This window comes from Acanthochromis polyacanthus, chromosome 9 (genome assembly GCF_021347895.1).
Source record: "Acanthochromis polyacanthus isolate Apoly-LR-REF ecotype Palm Island chromosome 9, KAUST_Apoly_ChrSc, whole genome shotgun sequence".
NCBI classification, from domain to species: Eukaryota; Metazoa; Chordata; class Actinopteri; family Pomacentridae; genus Acanthochromis; species Acanthochromis polyacanthus.
Window position 1 is genome coordinate 38,260,410 of NC_067121.1, and position 25,531 is coordinate 38,285,940.

A 25,531-nucleotide genomic window follows, 5' to 3' on the forward strand; every position below is an offset into this window, starting at 1 on the left:
CACTAGTTTCACATAAACACCGGAATGTGTTTTTTTCCCCAAACAATCACTGTGAATTTCGTTCCCCATCACTTGTATTAAGCATGTGGTTGTGGAAAGCGGGCGGAAACTTTAAGAGCGATTTGAAACCAATAAACAAGGACTGAGTGGGTGGATTCAGTGGAGCGCAGTGAGCCTGTGTTTACATCTGTTTACTTCTCTCCTGCTCTCTGTGCTCACATATTCTCCAAGAAGCTGTTCTCATTTACACTCTTCTCTGTTTCTGTTGTCAGACAACACAACAAATCAGCCCGTTAAGACTACATGTTAACCAGCAGTCACTTCAGAGCTATTTCTAGGCTGCCAAAATACTAATTTTACACCGCAACATTGTCTACTGACTCGCCAAACAACAGATGTGCTATGATGTCGGTGATATTTTTCATGTGAAATTATTGCTCAGAGATAAAGTTAGACGCATTAGAAAGTCCTGATTCCACACATTTCACACACTGCGCTAAAAATAATGGACACAAAGAGAGTTTTCTTCCTGAAAAAGGCGTCAACAGCAGCAGCAGCTCTTTCCTTTAAAGAGCAAAACAGCCTGTTTAGAGCAGGACTAAAACCAGAAGTTACACAATCATAGTGAAATAAACTGTCTTTGCTGTGGAGACATGAGACTTGCAGTAATTTGCTAATAGGGGAACAATATGGGACCTTTCATGCCCCATATCAGTCTGATCAGGACTTCTTGGGCTGATGTTATGTAACATAACATCAAAATCTTTTTTTTTTTTAAGATTAGATTGTGAAACCACATAGAAAAGATGCTTTCATGTTGATCAGTGTCTCAAAATCTAGTTACTGCGTCTGTCATTTAATATCGTCACGCAAAGCATGGAAAAAGTTGTGGCTCCAGTAGATATGTCAGTGCAAGTTCTATTTTTATGTGTTTTAGAGACCCAGCTTTGCACCGTGTTTTAGAATAGTTTGCAGCGTTTATAGTTTCCATGGTTTTCTGTCCAAACTTGAACCATGATGACACAAAAGATTCGCAAACTGGACACTCTCACAAAGGGCTGGGCGGTATAATCTGAAGCCAGGAGGTGCAAGTTAAAGAATAATTTTAACTGAAGTACGATCAGCTACGACATGACAACCACCAAGAAATAATGTGTGGGTTTATACAGGACTTCTGTGAGCTCTGATCGTTGAACCTTCCAGTCCCATGGGTTGAGCAGTGGGACCTCCGTAGATTGAGTTTCTTCTGGCACATCCCATGAATGCTCAGTTATGCTGGGATCTGGGCTGTCATTTGGTTCCTGGGTACTTTTTGCAGCGTGGCAAAGCATTAACAGTGCAGTAGGAGGCTGTGGTTGTTGTGGGGAGTGTGTTTGGTCATTGTTTAGGTGGGTTAAAATAGCAGCTACAGTAATGACAGGACCCAATCCAGTGTTTCCCAGCAGATAATTGCATCATAACAAGATGATCAGTGTTCACCTGTCAGTGGTTTAAAAGAGCAGGTTGTGTGTTGAGTAAGAAAGGTCTCCAGTTGGAATCTTTATATGTTTAGTGACACTTTGCCAGATTATAAGACCATATTTTTTGTGGAATCAGTTTTCGACAGTGGAGACAAACACATGTTCGTATCGATTCGTCTTTGCATGGAGCGTGGTGCTGTAAATTTGGTCTTCGAGAGAGAGAGAGTGGTTTGCAGCCCTAAAGTTGCTTACCTAGCAGTAGTGAGTCTTTTAGTCTCAGTCAGTGTTAAAAGCGTTTAATTAGTCCAGTTTTACCTGCAAGGAGACCTGATGGATATTCACAATCTCCAATGATCTGAGCCGTCCTATTCTTAACTTAGTACAGTTTGTAGCTGTGCTGATTAGACTCTGGAGCCTTATTGCTTCTCATTGTTCAGGTGTTTTTAACTGCTCAGTCAGTTGAGGAAGAATATACAGGAGATCCTCAACTAATGTCGGAGTTTCATTCCTATGGCACAACGTAGGTTGATTTTCGTCGGAATTCTGGCAAAAATGTAAACAAATCCGTGACATGCATCACGATACGGACCAGTTCTTCATAAATGTCATGAATACCAACAACTTTCATGCATGTATGAGTCATTTTACAAAGTGTTGCACTGTTTTTACAACTTCATCTAATAATTTGTCCGCTCCGCTCACCAACTAGTTCCACGAAATCTGTTCCGACTTAACGATGAAACGACGTAGGTCGAGGACGTCGTAAACCGAGGACCTCCTATACCTGGATTTAGTTTTTTCCCCATATTGTTCAAAAATGGGCATTAAAAAGAATCTGATCAAGTCCATACCTCACCCAGCTCTGTTTTACTGGTTATACCGCCCACTCCTGCTTATACATTCACAGGTTTATGAAGGCATTAGCAGTTAGGTTTTGAGGCAGGTGAGGTTGAAGCAACACAGCGAGGACCACCTCTTTCCCCTTTTTGCATGGGGCTACCACACGTGCGCACTCTCCTGTGCACTCTGGCTGCACTGCACACTTGAGTGCTCACCCTCCTGTTGCTCCTCCACCGAATACTGACTCTGAACTCACGATTTCTTTTCTGTTTCCTTTGTCGCTCTTTCCTCATTCTTCCCCCTCCTCGCCAAACTGCTCCTCTCCGCTCCATCTGCTCGTCCTCCCGCCTCCTCCCGTCACTGTCCTCCCATTCTGGTCCGCCTCATCTCGCCGGCCCTCCTTCATTATCTCCTCTTCACCTCTCTCTTTCCTCCTCTTCCTCACTTATTCCCTTTTCTCCTGCGATCGGCTTCCCGTCTCCTCTAGTCTCCAGAGGGCAAAGGCAGTGAGTCCCAGCCGACTCCAGTGACCAATCGAGAGCTGCTGGGCTCCCATCTCACTGCTGATAGGCTGGGCGGGTCTGTCCAGGTACTGAGAGGAAGGGTTAGCTCTGCTGGCTTCCTGTCTGTCTGCCTACCTGTCTATCTGTCCGCCTGCATGACCTCCTCTGTCTCTGCAGCAGGGCTGACCTCAAGTCTGTTTCCTCACAACTTCGCTTGTTCCGTCACATGGGAATATTCAAAGAGAAATCTGAATTTATCGCTATCTTTACGTTAGGTTTCCACAGTGTAACGTTAGGTTTTTGCTCTGGTGTTTGCTGTAATGGGGGCAGAAGGTGGTTGACTGGCTTCTCTGCAGACAAAGCAGAGATTTTTGTCACTTTCGGTGACAAAGCAGAAGAGGCTGGAGTTCAGACTGTTCTTGAAACCAGAACTAGAATAAACAATAGAAAAGTAGAAGTCAAGTCGGAAGTTCTTAGCTGAGATCTTAATAGTTGATTTGTTTTTAGAATCCGGCGGTGTAAAGTTCCAGTAAATGCAGGCGTGTAGGACAGAGCTGTACTTAAATAACTGTCATTGCTTTCTGTAAGGATTTTCTATCTAAACTGTTACACAGAAAGTAGTGGTCGCTATAGCAACAAATGGGCTTGTGATCAGACAGTGCAGACATAAATTTGTTGTTGTGAAGTTGATATTTACCTAGAATGTACACAAGACTTTGTCCACGTTGAAGCATGCTAATTAATTTAAAGCCGTTCTCTCTCGTTTGCTGACCCGTCCTACATCAGGTGAAGTCCCTCCTAATGGTTTACTTTGCTAGAATTACTGTCATGCTTTATATGTGTGTCTCCTTATTGGCTGCGTCCAGCTAACTAGCAGGCTGACATGTGACAAACAAAAAGAAGACGACTAATACAGGCGGTACCCACTAATTTAAATGTTTTTCTTTCCAAAGTTTTGAGCTTTTAGACATGAAAACTATGAAATAACACCTGTGGATTTATGCACAAAGCAAAAATAGTAGAAGCAAAGCAACATTTGTTAAAAACTATGTTTTTTTTTTTTTTTAACCCTTTGATGCACAGCATGGGCCAAAAGTGACCCAAATCCAATGGAAAACAGGCATCAAAGGGTTAACTTGGCCTCCTTTTGCACAGTCTTCGTTCTCCAACCGGCTTCATGAGGTCTTCACCTGGAGTTTTTCCAACAGTCTTACTCAGCACCTGTTAGCTGCCTTTTCTGGACTCTGTGCTCAGGCTCAACCACCTTATTGAGGTTTAGGTTGGATGATTGTAGACGTCGGGTTGTCTGATTCAGCACTTTGTCGCTCTTGATCAGCCAGCCCTGACAGAATCTGGAGGAGTCTCATTGTTCTGCTGAAAAAACCAGTGATGGTCCTGCACAACTCAAACCTGAGGGGATGGCGTGTCGCTGCAGGGTGTTGCCTCCCTATTTAAATGAACCAAGGTGGAAACCACACATCAGATTTATACCTCTGAATGTCACAGAGACTTAGAGGCTGTAACTGAAAATCTGATCAGACCAAGGTCCAGACTTCCACTGGTCTCATTCCAATTTGCTTCTTGGTCCAACCACGTCTTTTCTCGTTGGTTTGCCTCATTAGTTGTTTATTTGCAGTTGTTAAACCTGAAAGCCGGACTCGCGTAGTTTCCTCCCATCAGTTGATGTTGACTTGTGTCTGCTGGACGCTGGAAGTTCTAATCTGAGCGGCTGTGAACTGGTTCTATTCCTGACGTTCATCGCTGCAGTGGTTAAATCCACCTGTTTACAATGCTAACACAACATGACGCTACTGAGGGTCTCAAACACAGAACGAAGACGAGGATCCCCCCCAAGTTAACCTTCGGCATGGTTCACCTGTTAACTGGAAACCATTCATGAAGCTGGTTAGTGAGCAGAGCTGTCATTAAGGTGTCCAGTGTGGAGTCTAAAATGTGTTGTTTCATAGTTTTAATGTTTTCAGTTTTGATCTACATAAAGTAAAAAACCCTTTGATTGGTGGGTGTGTCCAAACTGTATTGGATTTCTGTATTCTTAAGTACATGAAATGTGCTACCTTCTGTTTAATCAAACTCTCCAGCCTACAGAGGAGTAGAATTTGGTAGATTTCAGCAAAGACTGATTTTTGTGGCAGTGACACAGTTTTTGTACAATTCAGCACTTTAACCCTCCTGTTGTCCTCATTTAAGGGCACCATAAAAATATTGTTTCCTTGTCTGAAAAAAATCCAAAAATTCAGAAAAAAATTCCCCAAATTTCTGAAAATTTACAAAACCTTCCAAAAAATTCCATTAATTCCTTAAAAGTTTCCTTTAAATGTTTTATTTTAAAAAAAATCCCCCAAATTTGACAGGGAAATTCTTGTAAATATTTTCCAAAAATGAGTCAAAAAATCCTAAAAATATCTAAAGTGATTTTATATATATATATATATATATATATATATATATATATATATATATATATATATATATATCAATAAATCTTCTAATATTTTCTTAACATTCACAAAAAAACAACCAAAGTCCAGCAAATTTTGCTGTATTTTGGTTGATTTTTATGTAAATGTTCTTAAAGAAACATTTTTAACATTTCTTTTTTCCACCAAAAATTTCCCAAAAATGCTGAAAATGTGGACATCAGAAGTTTCACTGTGAAAATATTTATTTTTCCACATTTTCAAACTTTTAAACGGGACTCAACATACGGCAGAGCGTTGAGAGTGTAGGTAGTAGTAATGTTACATATTTTTTATGAATCTGTCGTGCCACACATTAGAAAAAGTGACATTAATAATTCAGATTTAGATAGTTTCCTGAGGAAATGTGTCGCCTTTGTGTTTTTATAAATACCTTTTTTTTTTGAATGAGCTTCTGCTGGAGCACCGAGGCTCCGTTTGTGATCCGTCAGCTGCAGCATGATGGTGCAGTTAAAACATTTAAGGGCGCAGAGGTGCTGCTGTTTTGCATGGCAACAAAATGAATGTCGACAACGCCTGCATCTCCTCCCCGCTGGGTGTCACAGCTCTGATGGGTTTTAAGAGCGCGTCCACATTAAGCTAGCTGCATTTGAAAACAGTCTTTTCCTTTTGTGACGATGGACACGGATGGTTTTCTGTTGTTCCAGTGTTTCAGTGAAGGAAAAGAGCTTTTTAGAAATGACCTCTGCTGCTGTGGAAACATGTTGTTTTCACACGTAAATGGTGTTTTCAGATTTATCTGGCTCAGTGTGGGCTTTAATGCAACTCTTTTACTATTGTCTCACCACATTTGCAGAGCTGATCCCTCTGTATTCATCCCGTTCTTCCTCATCTGTCCTCCAGGTGATGAGTTCAACCAATGGGGAGCTGAATACAGACGACCCCACAGCAGGACACTCCAACGCACCAATCACAGCCAACGCAGAGGTTGAAGTGGCTGATGATACCAAGTAAGAACACACTAAAGTACTGTCTATACTACAGCCCAAAAGTTGCTCTATATTAATTAAGGTTGCTCTAAAATGACTTAAAGTTGCTCTATCTTAGTTAAAGTTGGTCTATATTAATTATAGTTGCTCTATATTAGTTAAAATTACTCTCAAATGAGCTAAGTTGCTCTGTATTGGTTAAAGTTTCTTTAGAATGAGTTAAAATTGCTCTATATTAGTTGAAGTTGCTCTATATTGTTAAAGTTGCTTTACATTAGCTAAAGTTGCTCTATATTAGTTAAAAGTTGCTCTAAATTAATTAAAGTTGCTCTATATTACTGAAAGTTGCTCTAGATTTGTTGAAGTTGTTCTTGATTAGTTACAGTTGCTCTAAATTAATTACAGTTGCTTTTATTAGTTTAAGTTGCTCTTTATTAGTTTAAGTTGCTCTAAAATGAATGAAAATCGCTCCTAACGAGTTTTTCAAAAATGAGTTGAAGTTGCTCTACATTAATGAAAGTTGCTCTACATTAGTTAAAGTTGCTCTAAAATGAGTTGAAGTTGCTCTACATTAATTATAGTTGCTCTACATTAGTTAAAGTTGCTCTAAAATGAGTTGAAGTTGCTCTACATTAATTATAGTTGCTCTACATTAGTTAAAGTTGCTCTAAAATGAGTTAAAGTTGCTCTATATTAATTATAGTTGCTCTAAAATGAGTTGAAGTTGCTCTACATTAATTATAGTTGCTCTACATTAGTTAAAGTTGCTCTAAAATGAGTTGAAGTTGCTCTACATTAATTATAGTTGCTCTACATTAGTTAACCCTTTAAGCTTCAGTCAATTCCAGCCGTTTTCAGTACAAAAAATCGCTAATATTCTATTTTTAAATAAAAAAAATTACGAAAAATACGGGGAATATTGGACGCGCATCGGGAGGTGCATTTCCTTGAAAACGACCGATTCGGGGATTTTATACCGACTTCAGGACATGTTTTGGACAAAATAGTTTACTGGCTTGTGTCATCTGATGTAAAAGGTTGGATTATGGCCGTTTTTTGTGGAATCTTTTTTTTTGTGTGTAATAATAAACCCGGAAATGTGAGTCGCGCTGTGTGCTTTGAAGCCGTGTATAGAGAACGGATGGATGAATATTTGTTTTTGTCGGACAAATGTGTTTTTCTCACCCGCTGTGGTAATCGCATCTGAAAGTGGTTTATACCGGCGGATTCATGAGAATCTAAGCTTTCCATCGGTGTATAGTGTTTGTATAATCGCGTTTGCACCCGTCGGACATTCCTGAAATTCCTATGCAAATTAGTAGGTGTACCGCCGGCGGTACACTGAAGCTTAAAGGGTTAAAGTTGCTCTAAAATGAGTTAAAGTTGCTCTATATTAATTATAGTTGCTCTATATTAGTTAAAGTTGCTCTAAATGAGTTAAAATTGCTCCATATTAGCCTTTCAGCACCATTAGCTAACACAATGTAGCATTAGAACACAGGAGTGATGGTTGCTGGAAATGTTCCTCTGTACCCCTATGGAGATAATCCATTAAAGATTTCCAGCTAGAATAGTCATTTACCACATTAATTATGTCTACACTGGATTTATCATTCATTTAATGTTATCTTCATTGAAAAAAATACTTTTCTTACAAATATAAGAACATTTCTAAGTGAACCTTAACTTTGAAACGGTAGTTTATGTGTAAACCACCACCAGCTCCTCTTACACCCGTTTTAAAAACAAAATTACCCACATTTAGCTTCAAAGTAACTTCTGCATTAAAAACACAAACCAGCCTATAGACAAAGGAAGTGTTGACCTTGCAGTCGCTGTGCTGACGATGCAAGAAAATCTCTCACTTCTCTCACAGCGTGGTTCATTTTAGCAGCACTGTAAATACACAAGTCAGTTCATCGTCACGTGACCCTCCTGATAGCTACTGCCCGTCTTATCAGCATCTAACAGCCTCTCCACACGGTCAAAATGATTCTATCTTTTGTGGAAATGCAGTAAATTAATTTTAGAAAATGTTACTCAGTGATGCCGCAGCAGAACATGGGCTTTATAGAATGTTTCTGGTATTTAAACCAGCTCTTTACACTTTTTAACTTTTGTGTCCCAGCATACAATGAAAGTACACAAAATTAAGCCTTAAGCAGCTTTACACTTGTAGTAATTACCCAGTTATTTAAATTGGTCTTATGAACACCGTTTTCTATTGAATGTTTACTTAAATGTGAGTTTTACAATATTCGGACCACCTGTCTGCTGTTGGCCATACCCGTAACTGTAGACATTAATATCACTGTTGTCTTCATTTATGGGCCCCAAAAAATATTGTTTCCTTCTTTGAAAAAAATCAAATAGTTCAGAAAAAAAAATCCCCAAATTTCTGAAAATTTGCAAAACTTTCAGGAAGAAAATTCCAATAATTCCTTAAAAGTTTCCCTTCAAAGTTTTATTTTTAAAAATACCCCAAATTTGAGTAAAAGTCTTCCAAAAAATCTAAAGTGATTACATATATATTAGTCAAACTTCTAATATTTTCTTTAAGAATATTCACATAAAAATTCACTGGATTTTGATTTTTATGTGAATGTTAAGACGCATTTTTAACTTTTCCTTTTTTCCACCAAAAAAATGTTCAAAGATTTCCCAAAAATGTTGAAAATGTGGACATCAGAAGTTTCACTGTGAATTTTTTTTTTTTTTTTCACATTTTCAAACCTTAAAACGGGTCGATTTGACCTGCAGGGCGATACAAGGGTTAAACTTATTCTGAGTCCCTCCATCTGCTGAAATGTCACTTGTTCAGTGAATTTATCTTAAATCAATGTGATGAGACATTTTGACCAAAAATAAGACAAACAGACTTGGTAAGATTTTGAGTTTTTGCGGCGTACGTCTAGTTATCGTTTTATCACCCAGCTCTAAATCAGACGGGACTTTTCTCTTTGTTTAGTTGTTTCTGAGTCATGCAAGCGTTAGGGTTCGCTGTGAAGAGCTCACAAGGGGGCGTTCATGTCAGTAATTCTGATGAGCTGAAATAACAGAAGAGTTGAAGAAGAAAATCTGAAGCCCGTTAGTGACGTCTGTTTGTTGTTTGTGCTGCAGGTGCTGCTGTTTCTTCAAGAGGAGGAAGAGGAAAGCTCTCCAGAGACACAAATGAAAACCAGAGACGAGAGAGAAACCCCCGCTCTCTTCTTCGCCATCTTCTCCTGCCTTTCTCTCTCTTTGTCTAGCCCTTTTCATATAACCCTGTCTCACCCTCCTCCTCCTCCTCCTCCTCCTGCGGTCCGCCTCGGCTCGGCTGGACCTCCAGGCAGCAGTTTGCTGATCTGATCTCCTCTGGATTCAACAGACAGACGGTGTTTGGAGTTTGGGCTGGACGTAGCAGCCGTGGACCTTCATGTATTTATGGTCACAGACTGAACTGAAACCAGATCAACACAAACCGCTCTGAGAAACATGTGACCACCGATGAACAGCTGACGGACTGTGAGCAGCGAGCTGATTGGCTGACGGGCTGTGAGCAGCGAGCTGATTGGCTGACGGACTGTGAGCAGCGAGCTGATTGGCTGACGGGCTGTGAGCAGCGAGCTGATTGGCTGACGGGCTGTGAGCAGCGAGCTGATTGGCCGACAGACTGGCTAGTTCTCTATTTTTTTGTTTTTTGTTGTTTTTTTTCTTCCTTACTGACTGGTTCAGAGGAGACAGAAGTGTATTTCAGAGGAGATACAGAAGAGAGGACTACAAAAGCAAGGGATGCAACGACACTCTCGGACCACATGTGCACACAAAACAGACACACACACACACACACACACACACGTACAAACACGCTGCACACTTTCCTTGATTTCATCATAAAGAGACTTCATGGACAAAGAGATGCAGCTCTCTCACATAGTCTATAAAGTTTTTATTCCCTGGGGTCAGACTAAGTACACAGTGAGCGGCTTGGTCTATTTCCTGCAGTAGACGCGGCTCGGTGTATTTCTCCTTCACCCTCAGAGGAAAACCTCACAACCACCAGAATCAAAAGTTTAAAGAGATGTTTATGTAAAATCTATGCTTTTTTTCCCCCCGTTTTAATTTGTAACTCAAAGACTGTGTTCTATTTTGAACCTGTGTTTTTCCGTCTATTTTGAGTTGTTCAGAAAGTTTGTGTTTTGTAGATTCTAGTGTGTTCCTCCAAATGTAATTTTTTTTAAATAACTTTTTAATTTTCTGTTTTTTTCCCCTCTTTCTCTCTGGGTTGGAGGATGGAAAGTCAGATAACACCATTAAAAAAACAACCAAACAAAATGCAAACTCATTCTTATTAAAGGGGACGGCTGAAGGTGGTGGAGGGGAATCGTTTGAATCCACTCACTTTTTGAACACAGTGCAGTAGATTTACTTAGAAATTGATCAACTTGGAATTTTTTCCCTTTAATCAATGGCCATTAAGCCTCGTGTCGTCCTGCGGGTCAAAATTGACCCGTTTCAACGTTTGAAAATATGGAAAGAAAAAAAAATCACGTCCACATTTTCAACATTTTTGGGAAATTTTTGAGCATTTTTTGGTGGAAAAAAAGAAATGTTAAAAATGTTTAAGAACATTCACAAAAAATCAACCAAAATCCTGTGAATTTCACTGGATTTTGGTTGATTTTTATGTGAATGTTCTTAAAGAAAATAGAAGTTTTACTGACATATATGGAATCACTTTAGATATTTTTAGGATTTTCTTGGAAGATTTTTACAATTTTTTTGAAAAATACAAGATTTTTCTTGCCAAATTTTTGATATTATTTAAAAAATGAAACTTTAAGGGAAATGTTTCAGGAATTATTGGAATTTTCTTCCTGAAGGTTTTGCAAATTTTCGGAAATGCAGAGAATTTTTTTTTTTTTTGCTGAATTTTTGGATTTTTTTTCAGACAAGGAAACAATATTTTTTGGTGCCTGTGAATGAGGACAACAGGAGGGTTAAAACTGAGGAAATTTTCCACAAATGTACTAAACATGCTGAAGGGAATTGTGATTTACTGAATAATAATGCTTGAGATGTGTCTATAACTTAATATTCCACCTGTGACAGACTGAAAATTGACTGGACATATTTTAGAAAGTCACACACCTGTGTCAAGTTCACGCAGGACAAAAACTGAGCCATGAAGTCCAAGGACCGCTGTCGACTTCTGTGAAAAAACAATCAAAATATAGATCAGGGCAAGAGTATAAAGCGTCTTCAATAACTGACATGCAAGAATGATTGCATTGGGTTTTATGAGTTCACAATCAGTTATCCAGCAGTTTGAAATCAGAAAATGTTTTTACCTGAAGGTGGTGCTAAAGGACACGTAAAGGGAATACCAAGTCACAGTTTTTCTCGATTGCTAAGACACATTTCTGGAAAGCTGCTCTCCTTTTCCCTAAACTTTGAACACAAAACCCATTTTTCTTAGATTTCTATCCATTGTAGTGCCTCACAACCCAGTGCTCTGGCTTATATGTACCCTCACATCATTAGCCACAAGTGTGATCAATTTTGAGTTGTGTTCAACCGGTGACGCCTGAGCTTTAACTGTGTTTGACTTTTGCTCACCAGTGCTCACCGTTATGCAACACATGTGCATCACAATGACAATGTGTTGACAAGATGTGTCTAAACAGGTGAAAAGGGCTTATGGTTTTGCCAAAAGAGTGACTGATTCAATAAGTGGGTTCAGACAATAGTTTAGTGTTTTGCCATTTGAGAAAAACTGTAATATCATCAAACTTCACAGCAATAGTATTTGTAAAAAAAGAAAAGATATGTCTTATTTATAATTAGAAATTTTAATAACAGAATGGTTATAGTATTTATAGTAATATATAGTTTTAACAAATTAATAAAGATATTAATACTGCTGTTCCTCAAAATAAAACACTCCCTTGTTGAAATGGGGACAGTAACCTTCAGGGAACCTTCCAGGAACGCTCCCAGAAGGTTACTTATGGAGTCACAGGAGTGCCATAATAGAAGATAAATCTGTTTGTTTTTAAAAAAGGAAATAAATGTGTAAATAAAAAAGAGGAATAAATAAAAGAATAAATAAAAATAAATCAGTTAAAAAATAAGGAAATAAACCTGCAAATAAAAAGAGGAATAAATCAAAGAATAAATAAAAATCAATCTGTTAAAAAGTAAAGAAATGAATGTGTAAAAATAAAGAGGAATGAATAAAAAAACAATATGGAAATTAAAAGGTACATTTTGTTGTTGCTTTTCCCTTTGTTTTTTCTTTTTGTTTTTCCATTTTTGTCATTGTTTTTTCCTTTAATCAGTGCTTTTCCAGGAAAAAAAACAATGACAATTATTTATTTATTCCTCTTTATACTTACACATTTATTTCCTTTTAAAATTTATTTATTCCTCTTTATATTTACACATTTATTTCTTTTTTTAACAGATTTGTTTTTATTTATTTATTATTTCTGTTTGTTTAATCAGGCAACCAAGCAAACAGTAAACTCCTCATTAATGTTCCCTGAATGTTCTCTGAAGGTTATTCTTTCCTGATTTAACAGCACAAAAGGAATTCTGCTGCATTTAAAAACAGAATATTAACAAGTATATAATGATTGTGTAATTTTCGAACTGTTTACATCACTTCCTTTTCTAATTTCCTATTTTCGTGGCCAAATTGCCGGTTTATTGACACATTTGAATATTTTATCATGCAGCAGCTGATCAGGGTCGTTGCGCATGCCCGGTTGAGAGTTTGGTCAGTCACGTGAGGAAGCGGAAATTCGAGGCTGCCGCTAATTGGCTGACGGCACCCACGCTGCTCTCCTATTGGTCGGTCCCTCTGACTCGACGTCATAGTCGCCGGTCCGCGCTGTTGTTTACATCAGTTCATGTTTTAATCGCCAGATGTGCTTCAGTCAGGATGATGCAGCTGTTTTAACGTTACACACCGAAATGTACAAAGACCCCGCCATAGAGGAGGGAGGTTCCGGTTAACGGTAAGGTCAATTACGGGTGTTTCACGTCGACTTTTTGCTAATGTTTCATCATTTTTTAAAGCTAGCTCGGTGTTTTAGATGTGATGTAAGGGGAGAAGTACGGAGGTGAAACCCCCTTATCGCCCTCTCATGTGCTTCTGTTTCGGTTTCTTTCCTCGGATGCCCCTCCTGGTTCTCCCACAGCTCCCGACTGTCACCTGATTTCAAGAGGAAACGTGCATCGACTCGGAGACTGGTTGTCTTTGTGCTTTACCTCCTAAACTCGGCAGCTCAAAACCTCACTGAAGGAACGGCGTAATGTGAAAAAGGGAACCGTCAGAGTCCGAGAAGCCGGTCTGACTTCACCAAACTGGCCGCAGCTTTTAGTGGATCCACGGAGCTCATGAAGACACATCTGTTGTGAGTGGTTTTGGTGTGTTGTTGGTCATAATGTCGGACACAGAAATGTCTCTACCTTTGGTCCGGAGGGTCAGCTATGCGGCGGGACACTTTCTCAACGATCTGTGCGCCTCCATGTGGTTCACCTACCTGCTGGTGTTCTACCACTCAGTGCTGGGATTCCAAAACACCAATGCAGGTGAGTCGTCCGTCCGTCTGTCTGTCTGTCTCATTCAAGATTTGTCACATGCTCATACAGTAAAATACTGGAAAAAATAGTCATAAAAGTGTGGAATGATTTTGTATTTGGTATGATGCCGAGTCTCAAGACAATTTAATGTTTTTTTTATGTCATTGCCCTGTTATATGGCAGTAAAGTTCTAAAAAAAAGTGTGGAATGAAGAGACTGTAAAGTCAAAGTGCAGTGAACGGTGTGCTAGTTGTAGGTGTGTCTGTGTTATGTTCATGCATACACCTATATTTGCACTGATCCAGAGTGCTGATGCCATGAGTTTGTAATGACAATACTTACAAAGCACTGTTCAGGACACTTTAAGATGCTTAATCGAGTTGCTATGATTTAGATCTGAGCTCAGATTTCAGTCCGGGCAGCACAGCTCTTCCTCAGCCTTGAGTTTAACCGGACATAGCCACTCAGACAGTCTGTTGCTGATGGTCTTCTCTGAACTCATTTACCCTCAACACGCTCCTCCTTGTGTAGACGTCTTGAAGGGTGGAAGAGTCGCGTCCATGCTGCGCTCTGTTGACCTCAGCTGTTCCTCGACCACATTCAGCAGCAGCTTGGTGGTTTATCTGTCCATCTACTTGCAGAACTGCTTGTCTGTGCAGGAAACCAATCAGCTGAGCTTCTATTTCACCCACACTACATCACCAACATCACTTTCTGCATGACATCCCATCAGTGTTTGGTATTTTTAGGATCATTTTTCTCTTCCGACAAACACTTCTGTTGCCTGAATTCCTCTAATTCCATCACGAAATCCAAGTTCACTGACATGACTTTAAAAAAAAAAAAACTGATGTTCCCACCTTTGTCCTTCACTCTTCCTTCCCTTTTCTCCCATTTATCTACTTTCACATCCACGTCACATGTTACATATCATGCTTTTTGTCTGCATATTCAATCCCAGCTCTCTTATCCATTAAACTCATGAATAACTTTGACTTCATCACTTTCTCTTTCTGCTTAAACTCACAGCTGGTGGTCGACTGATGTGTTTCTTTCAGGGCTGATACTGACTGTAAGTGATGGAGGAGAACAGACGTTTGGAAGCTCTGTACATTTACATCAGATATAAATTTGGAACAGAAACCTTAGCAGACAGTGCTGTGTGTGGAGCATTGTTTAAGACCTAAGAGAGTTGACCACAGAGAGAGAAGTGGCACATTTTCAGATGAATTTCTCAGGAATTGGTGTTAGGGAGAAGTAAGATTATACTCAGAAAAGTTCCGAATATTGGATGCGAGTTGTATTTTCCCATTAACCTTTAAAGCAGCCCTTCCTTTCTCACTTTAAAGGTTAATGCCAGAGGTACGGACCCGTTGAGCTTCAGTGTTCCGCCCGCGGGACGCTTTGAGATCTGCATAAGCATTTCCTTAAATGTCTGAAGCTGCAAACGCGATTATATAAACACTATACACCGATGGAAAGCTTAGATTCTCATGAATCCGCCGGTATAAACCACTTTCAGATGTGATTACCACAGCAGGTGAGAAAAACACATTTGTCCGACAAACAACGAATATCCATCCATCCTTTCTCTATACACGGCTTCAACGTACACAGCGCGACTCACATTTCCGGGTTCATTATTACACACAGATGAAAATATTTCACAAAAAACGGCCATAATCCAACCTTTTACATCCAGACAACACAAGCCAGTAAAATATTTTGTCCAAAACATGTCCTGAAGTCGGTATATGATCCACGAATAGGTCGTTTTCGAGGAAATGCACCTCGCGATGCGCGTCCAATATTCCCTGTATTTCTCGTCATATTTTTATTTACAAATAGAATATCAGCGATTTTTTTTTAGTACTGAAAATGGCTGGAATTGACTGCAGCTTATAGGGCTATCTCGGTTATTGCCATTTGATCTGCTGCCTTCAGTTTTCAGTCACATGTTCTCTGGTTTAGAGCCTTTTGACAATAAACCCGACTGTAGAGGATGGAAGCAGCTTGTCTCTGAGAGCTTTTTTTCAGTTTCAGTGTCGTTTATAGTCGATGCATAAACTTTGACAATCAGAACTTGTCCAGATGTTTTGTTGTTGCCGTTTAAAGCACTGTGGTTTAACTTTCAGTGTCCAGTTCTACTCTGTCCTGAAGAGATCAAATCTGCTGTTTCTTCAGTTTACAGTCATGTTTAGTCGTGTTACCTCGCCATGTATTCTCTCTGTTCTCCTCTCACTCCCTGATTATTACTGAGGTGTCCTTCTGTTCCAGGCGTGTTGCTGCTGGTCGGGCAGATCGCTGATGGCGTCTGTACGCCTCTGATCGGCTACGAGTCTGACCGAACGCCTGGCTGTGGAAACTACGGCAAGAGGAAGACGTGGCATTTAGTGGGTGAGTCGGTCAGACAGGGGGAAAAAAATGACGGCTTTACGCCAGAGCCTCGTTATCTGCCACATAAAGTTAGAGAAATGATTTACCTTCAACAGGAAAGCATCAATTAACCCTCGTGTCGTCCTGCGGGTTACAACTGACCCATTTTAGAGTTTGAAAATGTGGGAAAAAAATAGATTTTCACAGTGAAACTTCTGATGTCCACATTTTCAACATTTTTGGGAAATCTTTCAACATTTTTTGGTGGGAAAAAAATGTTTCTCAAGAACATTCACATAAAAATCAACCAAAATCCAGCGAAATTCGCTGGATTTTGGTTGATTTTTATGTGAATGTTCTTAAAGAAACCATTAGAAGTTTTACTGATAAATATGTAATCACTTCAGATATTTTTAGTTTTTTTTGGGAGATTTTTCTTCATTTTTTGAAATTATATTTACAAGAATTTTCTCTCCAAATTTGGGGCATTTTTTAAAATAACACTTTTAAGGGAAACTTTTAAGGAATTATTGGAATTTTCTTCCTGTAGGTTTTGCAAATTTTCAGAAATTTGAGATTTTTTTTTGCTGATTTATTTTTTTTATAGACAAGGAAAAATATTTTTTGGTGCCTGTAAATGAAGACAACAGGAGGGTTAAGAGACTATGTCACGGAAACACAGCTGTCTTTTATGTCGCAAACTGGAAACAATGTTGATGTCTGAGGTGGAGATGGAGATGCAGCATTTCTGTGGTTTCCTTGTCTGTTCTGTTGGCACAAATATTCATTTTCGTCACATAATGAATCTGGATTTGTAGCCGTTACATTTAGTTTTGTTACTTACTGAGCGAGAAAAAAAAATTAGTATCAGGACATTTTGTAGTGTAAAAACCAACTTATTGCATTTTCTTTTTATTGCATTTTCCTGGTTTTAATCCTAAACAGTACATGCACTGTTACAGATATAGTTGTTTTCAGTTAATAGTTTCTGGAACAAAGCTGCTTTAAGTTGCTCTTGTCAGTTAGTTCTGTCGGTGTTCTCATAAATGTGAGTTTTTATGAAATTGCTGTTTGGACTCTGCTCTTCTGCTCCACACTTTAGCCGGAGTTTTATTGATCCTGGTCTAGTTAGACAGTTTTACAAGAACCTGTCCCAGTGGAAAACAGCGTGATGCTAATGTGATCTTTTTAAACACGTCTTTGTGGATTTTCTTTACCCTAAGTTCTGTAATAAATGTCCAGATGCTGTTTTCTAATAATGAATTCAGCTCTGAGGTTTCAGTTCATCACGTTTCTTCACCGTTTGTCGTTTAATTTGAGCAAATGGCAAACAAAGTAAGCCACAGTTTCACTCAGTCTGCTTAAATCTTCTGTTTTGTGTTCTCTGCAGGTACCCTCAGTGTGATCATGTCGTTTGCCTTCATCTTCAACCAGTGTCTGGGCTGCGACTCTTTCACCCCTCAGTGGGCCAGTCTGGTCTACTTCGTCCCGTTCATCATCATCTTTCAGTTCGGCTGGGCCGCCACGCAGATCTCCCACCTGTCCCTCATTCCAGAGCTGGTCACCTGTGAACACGCTAAAGTGGAGCTCACTGCATACAGGTGGGTTCTCTCCCGATGAGTAAACGCAGGAAGGTCAGCTGCAGGTTCTGAACGTTCTCCTGTGTGTCTGTGAGCAGGTATGCGTTCACTGTGATCGCCAACATCACCGTCTACGCCATGGCTTACCTGCTGTTCCACCTGCAGGCCGGAGGAGACGACGACCCGCTGAGCGATGAGCTCGGACCCAGAGACATCCCTGTGTTCAGGGTGAGGAGGACGATGGTTCACCCTCCTGTTGTCCTCGTTTACAGGCACCAAAAAATATTGTTTCCTTGTCTGAAGAAATATCCAAAAATTCAGAAAAAAATCACCAAATTTCTGAAAATTTGCAAAACCTTCAGGAAGAAAGTTCTAATAATTCCTTAAAAGTTTCCCTTAAAAATTATTTTTAAAAAATCCCCCAAATTTGGGAAGAAAATTCTTGTAAATATTTTCAAAAAATGAGTAAAAATCTTCCAAAAATATCCTAAAAATATCTTAAAATGATTATATATATATATATATATATCAGTAAAACTTCTAATATTTTCTTTAGGAACATTCACATAAAAACCAACCAAAATCCAGAGAAAGTCGATGGATTTTGGTTGATTTTTTTTTTTTTGTCAATGTTCTTAAGAGATATTTTTAGCATTTCTTTTTTCCACCAAATTGTGGACATCAAAGGTTTCGCTGTGAAAACATATTTTTTTCTCCACATTTTCAACTAGCAGGACGACACGAGGGTTAAACTATGAAGATTTCAGGCGAATCAAATCTTTCTTAAAAACTTCATAATTTGAGATGGTCCACCTTTTTGTTCACCTTTTTTCCACCAGTTGCAGAAAACATCCAGTCTCTCCTGTGGAATTAACGTGCTATTGTTTCTGTCTCTCTCTGCATTCACACATTTTAAAGGAAGTGGAAGATCAAACCTGCTTATGTCCTACCAGCATCCAGTAAACAAGCTTTCCTGTGTTATGTTTGATTACAGAATCTGGCATTAATCGTGTTGGGGATCGGCGCTCTCTTCTCCATCTTCTTCCACGTGGGAACCACTGAGAAGAGACCCGGAGACGACGAGGAAAGGAGGAGGAAGAGGATGGAGGAGGAGGAGGAAGAGGAGGCGGAGGGGGAGCGGAGGCCTCTGCTGTCTCGATCTGAACCTTCTGCGCCTTTACTGCAGTGGAAATGTTGGCTGGAGCAGCCGTCGTTCTACCAGGTGGAGTTAAACCACATTTAACTCGGCTGGTATTGGATTAAAGGCACCAAAACCGGATGTACAGATTACCCGAGGGTTCCTCACTGGGACAGGAAAAGTTGTTTTTTATTGCACTTCCTGTTTCAGCAGTTCAGCCGTTGCCACATCTTGTGTTCTGTGAAGCATCCTGAAGCAGAAACAGAGAACTGTATTCAGAGTTTTCTCTGGCTGATGTGTGTTTCCATATGTCCCTGCAGGTGGCTTTACTCTACATGTGCACCAGATTAATCGTCAATCTGTCCCAGACGTATATCTCAATGTATCTCATCAACACTCTGCAGCTGCACAAGGTAACAAAACCCTTCTGCTTTACTCACTCAGCTCATGTTTTACATTTAATGCTTCCTTCTATTGGCACTCGCTCCCTCCGTTTTACTGGACTATCAGTCTGTGATCACCACAATATTAACTGGAAAAGCACTCAGAGAACGCAGTCCTCCTCCAAGGCTGCTCGTTCCTCCTCCAAGGCTGCTCGTTCCTCCTCCAAGGCTGCTCGTTCCTCCTCCAAGGCTGCTCGTTCCTCCTCCAAGGCTGCTCGTTCCTCCCCCAAGGGTGCTCGTTCCTCCTCCAAGGCTGCTCGTTCCTCCTCCAAGGCTGCTCGTTCCTCCTCCAAGGCTGCTCGTTCCTCCTCCAAGGCTGCTCGTTCCTCCCCCAAGGGTGCTCGTTCCTCCCCCAAGGGTGCTCGTTCCTCCCCCAAGACTGCTCGTTCCTCCTCCAAGGCTGCTCGTTCCTCCTCCAAGGCTGCTCGTTCCTCCTCCAAGGCTGCTCGTTCCTCCTCCAAGGCTGCTCGTTCCTCCTCCAAGGGTGCTCGTTCCTCCTCCAAGGCTGCTCGTTCCTCCCCCAAGGGTGCTCGTTCCTCCCCAAGGGTGCTCGTTCCTCCCCCAAGGGTGCTCGTTCCTCCCCCAAGGCTGCTCATTCCTCCCCCCCAAAGCTGCTCATTCCTCCCCCAAAGCTGCTCATTCCTCCTCCAAGGCTGCTCATTCCCCCATGAGGCATTGCCACAAATGCAACATTTGTTTATTAGTTATTGATGATCAGAAATCTGTGTCCATTTAATATAGATGTACCCAGATATAAAATGACCTTACGCTGAGCACAGGTTTGTGTTATTCACGTGTACATGATGCACAGATACTGAAGCACGTGACCTAAATATGTAGCGGGCGACAGGAATTGATGGGACTCAGAAACACCCCCACAGTTTAATCAGTCGTTCCTCGCATCATTTCTGATAAATCAGTCCTGATAAGTCCTCAGCAGTGGATCTGTAGTAGGATCACAATCGTGATCATGTAGTGTTCACTTGTTGTCGTGGTTACAGTGACGTCATGCCGCTATCTCACAATGATACAGAAATCTTTGACAAATCTTTGGATCCAGACTATAAGCTGCATCACTGCCAAAATCTAACCAATTGGTCCCTGTGTCATTTCTGACCTTCCCTGAAAATTTAATCCAAATCCGTTAGTCTGTTTTTGAGTAATGTTGCACACACACAGACAGACAGACAAACGCTGATCGTCACATAACTTAGTAATGACGCCCTGTATCACAACTTGTTGCTCTTTGTTTGTTCATTCTGTTCCTCCTTTTCCCTCCAACAGAAGTTCATTGCGACGATCCCTCTGGTGATGTACGTGAGCGGCTTCCTGTCTTCTTTCATCATGAAGCCTCTCAGTAAACTCATCGGAAAGTGCGTAAGTAGAACCTCCCACAGTCACACAGGAGTGTGATTTAATATAGTTTTTCTCTTTCAGTCTGATTGTCGTGTCAGGGCTGATCTGGTTAGTCGTCTCTTTGCGTGATCTTTGTCTCGAGAAATTCAGAAATCTGCCGGGACGCAGATTTCTGAGTCTGCTCTGTTAGAATTTAGACCGGAATCTCACCCCAACAGTCCTTGCTTGTTTTTTGCAGCTGTGCAGGTTAGTAAATTAAGTAGAGATTGTTAAAGGTTCCTATTGAATACGCTCAAACCGGCATTGGGGGAATGCAGACGCTATCTCGGCAGAATGATGGAAATTTGTGACGATCAGCGTTAAAGGATTAACCCTGGTGTCGTCCTGCAGGTCAAAACGGACCCGTTTTAAAGTTTGAAAATGTGGAAAAAATATATATATTTTCACAGTGAAACTTCTGATGTCCACATTTTCAACATTTTTAGGAAATCTTTGAATATTTTTTGGTGGAAAAAATGTTAAAAATGTTTCTTAAGAACATTCACATAAAAATCTGCCAAAATCCAGCGAAATTCTCATTCAAAAAATATTGTTTCCTTGTCTGAAAAAAATCCAAAAAATCAGCAAAAAAATCCCCAAATTTCTGAAAATTTGTAAAAACCTTCAGGAAGAAAATTCCAATAATTTCTTAAAAGTTTCCCTTAAAAATCTTCCAAATTTGGCAAGAAAATTCTTGTAAATATTTTCAAAAAATGAGTAAAACTCTTCCAAAAAAATCCTAAAATTATCTAAAATGATTCCATATATATCAGTAAAACTTCTGATATTTTCTTTAAGAACATTCACATAAATTCAGCGAAATTTGTTGGATTTTGGTTGATTTTTTTTTTGGTGAATGTTCTTAAGAAACATTTTTGACATTTCTTTTTTCCCACCAAAATATGTTCAAAGATTTCCCAAAAATGTTGAAAATGTGGACATCAGAAGTTTCACTGTAAATATATATATTATTTTTCCACATTTTCAAACTTTAAAACGGGTCAATTTTGACCTGCAGGACGACAGGAGGGTTAAAACAAATGAACGGAGAATGGTCAGCAGCTGTACACAGTAAAGGAAAGGCAGAATACCTTCTGATTTCCTCTTTGTCAGTAACTTGTCACCAAAACAAACACAGATGAATGAAGGGAAAGTACCAGCAGAGCCAGAGAGTCGACCGACTGGTTCTTTCTTGTTTCAATTCTGTGTCTTTTCTTTGGATTCTCTGACGCTTCGGTGTTCTCAGTAACAGGATGTGATTTAATCTTGCTCAGATTCTGCGTCTGCTGAGAAGAGGAAGTGCTCCAGAAATAGAGTAATGTTGTCTCACTGTGACCTCTCTTCTGATTGCTTCAGCTCACCTACTTTGTGGGCCTGCTGCTGATCATGGCCTTCTCCTACTGGGTGCTGCTGGAGGCTCAGATGGGTCAGCAGGTGTACGGGGCGGCGGTGCTGCTGGGGGCCGGATCAGCCACCATCCTGGTCATATCGCTGGCCATGACGGCCGAGCTCATCGCCGATCAGACGGTGAGAGACAGGCGGAGAGAGAGAGAGCAGGAGGAAGTGGCTTTTGTTCGCTTCATCCACCGTCTTCATCTGTACCCGTCTCTTTCTGCAGCAAAGTGGAGCGTTCGTCTACGGGGCCATGAGCTTCACCGATAAGGTGGCCAACGGAGCGGCTGTGATGATCATCCAGGCTCTGCATCCCTGCCAGTCAGTAAATCTGAACTCACAGAGCTTCTGCAGCTTCACTTTTTGGCCTTTGTTTCATAAGGAAGCCTCCTGTTGACCCTCTGAATCCCAAAACGCACCGCTGGGTCTGAAAGTCGTCAGAAGAAAACTGCAAAATTCCACCATTTGTCAGCTGATTTGTGACGTTCTGGGAAGCTGAAAATCATGACATTGCATCAAAATGACTTCATTAACTCTACATGTCCCATTTCAAATTATATCAATAGTAAATAGTTTGTACAAGATCCCGTAAAGAAATTAAAATTCAACACTCTTTGCTGCACCGGTCAAACTGATGTAGTTCTGTATTATTAACGGTCATTTATGACAGGTTTAACCGCAATTTTTGCTAAAAAAATACACATATTTAATGTTAAATACACTAACTGTGGTGCTGATGATGGAAAAAATGCTGTAATATTAATAATAAGTTCCACAAACTTTATTTTATTTGGTGTTTTCACGTAAAATATGGAATGAAGCGCGTTTTTTTAAACCGTAAATTCAACACTATCAACACATTTCTTTGCCATAAATGCAGAAAATGTTTTACTGTAGTTTTACGGTCGGGTTCGGACAACCACAGCTGTCAGAATTTTACCGTAAAAACAACTTCTTCTTTTATTTTTTACAGTGTACCGCATGTTAAGTCACATGAATGGTTTGTAGATGACCTGCAGCAGCGTGTCGCCTCTCTAACCCGCTGCTGTGTGTGTGTGTCTGTCAGTACGGTGGGTTGCTGTCCGGCCTGCGTCTGGTTCTATCACTACGTCATGGTTTTCGTAACGGGAGGCGTCGCCGTGGTGGCAGCGTTGGGTCTCTGCTCCATCCTCATCTGGCCCATCAAGATCCGCCTCCGTGAGTCCTCCAGACGCACCTCTGCTCTGTCTGTCGGTGTCCCTCTGCTTTAACGCTGCTTCTCTGTGTGTGTTTTTAGGGAACGAAGCGACCGGACTCAACTAACGGCATCTCCTCCTGCAGCAGTCGCACACAAACGCTTTCACTTTTGTTTCTTTCTTGCCTTCGTTTGGAGTTTTTCAGGGAAAAGCAGCGATGACTCAGCAGGATTCCTGACTGGCTGCTCATCTGGACTAAAACCAGAAGAGCTTTACTGACATTCACAGATGTTTCCAGCCTGGATCTGGTTTTCTCATCATTTTCCAAAAGATTTGAAGTCACTCTAAAAGCCCGGTTATTGCAGGAGCATGGACCTGTAGACAGAATATTACATCCTTCATTATTTTATTACTGGATCGATGAAACGGGGCAAAGAAAAGAAAAACAGAACAGAGACGTGCAGATTTTCTCTGCTGGAAATGATGATGACAGGATTCAGAAAAGAAAAGAAGTGGAACTAGACACTCTAAAATCAATTAATTCAAACATTAACTCAGCAGGAATGTGAACTATTTATCTGTTTCAGCTCAGTCTAAACCGGAAAGCAGACATTTCTGACAGATCTGTGGGTGTTTCCAGGTGGAATAATGTCCTTAAGGAGCCTTAATATAATTAAGTTTCCGTTTATTAAACCAGTGTTCAGTATCTGAGCTGCTGGTACCATCAGAGATCTAATATCCAGCATAAAACTCCGCTGATTATCGACCCGTTTATTGGTATTTTTGTAGCCGGAAATGCGCTAGTTTGGCTCTGAAGCGGCTGCCTTTACACACCAATCAAGACTCATAGATAAATGCAGACAAATTCTCTTTTAATTTAACAAAAACAAAATGAAACAAGTGGAACAAAATTGGAGTTTGTGTTACTCTAAATTCCGATATCGTTTAGTGGTCTTCACGATTACTTATGTTGGTGTCTAACCTGAAGAAAAACCATTGGTTGACCCCTAATTTAGTCTCAGATGATGTTGCTCTGAATTATCTGAACATAACGGATGGTTGTGAAGCTTCTTGTTGAGTTTGAGCCTCTAAACTACATTTCCAACTCAACATGTGAACACGACAGCTTACTGAGCTTAAGTTCTCCTCCAGGCCTGCTTTGTCTGCTGAACACAGAGAACTAAACCGATCCCAAAACTCCAGAAACGTCCGAGTTCCAGCATCAGTGTGTCTGATAAAAGCTTCATCACATCAGTAGAAAGTGTTACTGATTAAACAACACAGTGATGGACGTATCTGAGGGAAACAGGCGTGATGTGAGAGCAGTGACTGGATGTTTTAATCAGCTGAGAATTGTGGAAAATGATGAGGAAAGAAGCTCGTTAAACCAGGAAGGGAACATCTCATGACTGCTAAAGGGAACCGTTCTCCTCTTATGAGGGACTGAACACGATGAAGGGAACCAGAGGATTTGTGGAACAGTTGAGATGCAGGGTGCTAACAGCTGATGTCCTCTCAGTATTTAGTGACATCAGATAGTTAGCGGTTAAACCTGTCCTTGAAGGATCTTTCAGTAATAATAAATCACTACAGCGAGAAGGACGACACACAGACGGCGCTGAAGCAGGAACTTCTCTGGGCGGATTTCAACGTGAAGCACTTTGTTTGTGAGATCTGGATTCTGAGTGACTTTAAAGCAGCTTCGGAGCGTCTCCGGTTGCTTCTATTTGTGTGGATTTTATGAGGAAAAAGCACTATTTGGGGTTTTCTCCCTTCAGGAACAACCGCTCGGTGTTTTGTAGGGATTCCTCTGCGTGAGTCGTTGTACTTTATACGTGGTTTTACAATCAAAAGGAATATTATGGTACAGATATTTTTCTAATCAAAACAAACTTGAACTCTGTTTGATATTATGAGAATTAAAAGGGATCAATGCTATAAAATGTATTACTATGACATGTAAATATCAATAGAAGGGAATTAGAGCTGTGAATGGGGAGCAGGTGGGGAAACTTTTTGTTCAACCAAAGCTTTGGCTGAATCTCTCAGCTCAACTACTCTGTGTTTACTGTGTTTATGACTGATCCTGTGTGTTTGATGAAGGGACAAATTAAACGGGTTTAAGGTGGAACACTGGAGACGTGTTTGTCTGCTTCATAATGAGCAGTTACATCTACATGAATGCCTGATTAATGATCCGTTTATCGACTTAACCCTCCTGGGGTCCGTTTCA

At 40.4% G+C, this 25,531-nt stretch overlaps 2 protein-coding genes across 5 annotated transcripts in view; both read left to right on the forward strand.

Annotated features, from left to right (window-relative positions):
* Positions 1–10,544, forward strand: part of LOC110963604 (casein kinase I-like) — a 30,494-nt gene extending 19,950 nt beyond the window's left edge. For 2 of the 4 annotated variants that reach the window (XM_022212046.2, XM_051952921.1), the window contains exons 10-12: positions 2,788–2,889; positions 6,145–6,251; positions 9,351–10,544. In XM_022212046.2, coding sequence (XP_022067738.1) covers positions 2,788–2,889; positions 6,145–6,251; positions 9,351–9,405 — 264 coding nt within the window. In that variant the 3' untranslated portion in view covers positions 9,406–10,544. The remainder of the gene's footprint in view (positions 1–2,787; positions 2,890–6,144; positions 6,252–9,350) is intronic. The other 2 variants (XM_022212047.2, XM_051952922.1) reach the window with 1 other exon arrangement.
* A 2,513-nt stretch (positions 10,545–13,057) lies between these two features.
* LOC110963607 (major facilitator superfamily domain-containing protein 12-like) lies at positions 13,058–25,434 on the forward strand. The gene is made up of 12 exons (XM_051952920.1): positions 13,058–13,231; positions 13,415–13,808; positions 16,077–16,196; positions 17,566–17,776; positions 17,854–17,983; positions 18,750–18,977; positions 19,214–19,306; positions 20,621–20,713; positions 22,088–22,258; positions 22,350–22,444; positions 23,190–23,320; positions 23,400–25,434. The coding sequence occupies exons 2-12, from the start codon at positions 13,661–13,663 to the stop codon at positions 23,423–23,425; spliced, it is 1,446 nt and encodes a 481-aa protein (XP_051808880.1). The 5' UTR covers positions 13,058–13,231; positions 13,415–13,660; the 3' UTR covers positions 23,426–25,434.
* The last annotated feature ends 97 nt before the right edge of the window (positions 25,435–25,531 follow it).

What these genes read in the sequence shown, in the direction of transcription:
- LOC110963607 (XM_051952920.1), top strand. Translation starts at nt 13,661, where the DNA reads ATGTCGGACACAGAAATGTCTCTACCTTTGGTCCGGAGGGTCAGCTAT. An exon ending in GTGGAGCTCACTGCATACAG is followed by an intron (nt 17,777 to 17,853) that starts GTGGGTTCTCTC and finishes GTCTGTGAGCAG; the next exon opens with GTATGCGTTCACTGTGATCG. An exon ending in CAGGCTCTGCATCCCTGCCA is followed by an intron (nt 22,445 to 23,189) that starts GTCAGTAAATCT and finishes TGTGTCTGTCAG; the next exon opens with TACGGTGGGTTGCTGTCCGG.